General features: G+C 35.9%; 1 protein-coding gene across 1 annotated transcript; it reads right to left on the reverse strand.

Moving 5' to 3' along the window:
* Positions 1-369: 369 nt before the first annotated feature.
* On the reverse strand, positions 370-1,488 carry LOC609911 (L-lactate dehydrogenase B chain-like). The gene is given in 2 exon segments (XM_038533750.1): positions 370-1,406; positions 1,408-1,488. Coding segments are annotated over 2 exon segments (1,002 nt in total). The 3' UTR covers positions 370-485.
* Positions 1,489-2,297: the final 809 nt, after the last annotated feature.

A 2,297-nucleotide genomic window follows, 5' to 3' on the forward strand; every position in this document is an offset into this window, starting at 1 on the left:
AGATCTCCTAATTCTTATTTCAGGGAAGACTTATTTCTTAAGAACTTTTGACTTTATTGAAGCAAAGATTAAAAAACATTATTAAAACTTTGTTAGACAAAACAGGAGAACTAATGTTCTCAGTAAAAAAGATGTCATTATCTAGCTAACCAAAGGCTTATATTCACTAAATGTACTGAATTTTTTTTCTAATGTACAATTTCTGTATTTCAATTGCTTTTTATTAGTAAAATGAGCATTTCACTTATTAACACCTAAGTATACATTTTTTTTCTTTTTTTTTTTTTTTTTTACAGTAGTTAATTTTATTTGTTCAAGGCTCATATTGCAAGCATTAACCAATCATGGGCTTTGATTCTGTGAGCCCAGATTCACATATTTAGGAAGATAAAAGCAAACTGTGATCCATGAATATGGATGAAAAACTAAAGGCTCACAGTTAATTACATCATGGTTTTAAATTTCTACAGTCTAGAAGCCAGAAGTCACAGATCTTTTAGGTCTTTCTGGATATCCCACAAGGTATCTGCACTTTTCTTGAGCTGGGCAACCTCATCATCCTTCAGCTTCTGATTGATCACATTGGTTAAGCCCCGAGCGTTCAGGATACACGGAAGACTCAGGAAGACTTCCTTCTCAATACCATACATGCCCTTCACCATTGTTGACACTGGATGAATCCTGGAGAGATTTTTCAACATGGATTCAATGAGATCAGCCACACTTAATCCAATAGCCCAGTTGGTATATCCTTTTAGCTTGATGACTTCATAGGCACTTTCAACCACCATCTTATGCACTTCCTTCCAATTTTCACTGTCGTTGTCTATTCCCATTTCTGGATTCAGTTCCTGAAGAGAAACACCTGCCACATTCACTCCACTCCACACAGCCACACTTGAGTTGCCATGTTCTCCCAAAATCCATCCATGGCAGCTGCTGGGATGAATGCCAAGTTTTTTAGCCATAAAATAGCGAAATCTAGCAGAATCCAGATTACACCCACTTCCAATCACACGGTGCTTGGGTAGTCCACTTAGTTTCCAGGTAACATATGTAAGAATATCCACTGGGTTGGAAACCACAATTATGATACAATCAGGACTGTACTTGACTATCTGAAGAATAATGAATTTGAAGACATTAATATTCCTTTGCACCAGATTGAGGCGGCTGTCTCCCTCCTGCTGGCGGACTCCTGCAGTCACCACCACAATCTTAGAATTGGCAGTCACAGAGTAATCTTTATCTGCCACAATTTTAGGTGTCTGTAGAAATAAACTCCCATGCTGTAGATCCATCATTTCTCTGAGTTTATCTTCTAAAACATCCACAAGGGCAAGTTCATCAGCCAGAGACTTTCCCAGAATGCTGATGGCACATGCCATACCAACTTGTCCAACACCCTACTACAGTGATCTTATTGTTTGGGATTGCAGCTTCTTCTTCTGCAACTGGTGCAATCAGGTTTTCCTTAAGAGTTGCCATTGTGCCCCGAGACCAGCGGCTGTAAGGGTCGCACGAAGGAGACCAGGTTAGCCTTTTCTTTTTTTTCTTACACGGGTTGTTTTTCCTTCTGATCTATACTTATTTGGTAGCCTTGAAGAATAAAAGGTGCCCTAAATCTTATAAGATCAAATTTGATAGTAAGGAGTTAGTTTTAATAATCAAACAAAAGTTAAATAAGATCTCAGTTATGTATCTTAAAATGAGACATAATTTTAGAAAATAATTTGAAGTACAATGCACTTAACAGAAAAGTTATAGGTAGCTTTGACAAGTGAAACTATAATTCCCCTGATTACCAAATGTCCAAACAGTTTCATTAATCTATGAGCGCAATTAGAAGAGGATCTATGTGTGTATGCTTACATAGTCTATAGAAATAAAGCTTAAATGCCCCTTAAATACGAAATTCCATTCCTTGGATTTATTATGTTGCATTTATATTATTAGGTAATTTAACATATATTAAAATTTCCAATGTGACATTTTAACACTGGAATTCCATAGGATGCTAGTTCTTATCTCCCTAGCTTAGAGGGGGCAGGGGAGTTAACTTCCAGTGGAAAATTTCTCTATGGTAGAGAACATATTCTTTATTGCTCAGTATTGGTATATTTTACTAAATGTTCTAGATAAACATATAGTATTTATTCTGCATTCGATTAGTGTAACATTGGTTTTCATAAATCAAGTTTCTTCATCTATTCTTACTGATAACTTATTTGCTTTATTTCCTTCAAGTTACAGAAAGAAAAGAGTTATCTTCGGTTATGATTGTATATTGATCTATT

This window comes from Canis lupus, chromosome 4, assembly GCF_011100685.1.
Source record: "Canis lupus familiaris isolate Mischka breed German Shepherd chromosome 4, alternate assembly UU_Cfam_GSD_1.0, whole genome shotgun sequence".
In the NCBI taxonomy this organism is placed as follows: Eukaryota; Metazoa; Chordata; class Mammalia; order Carnivora; family Canidae; genus Canis; species Canis lupus.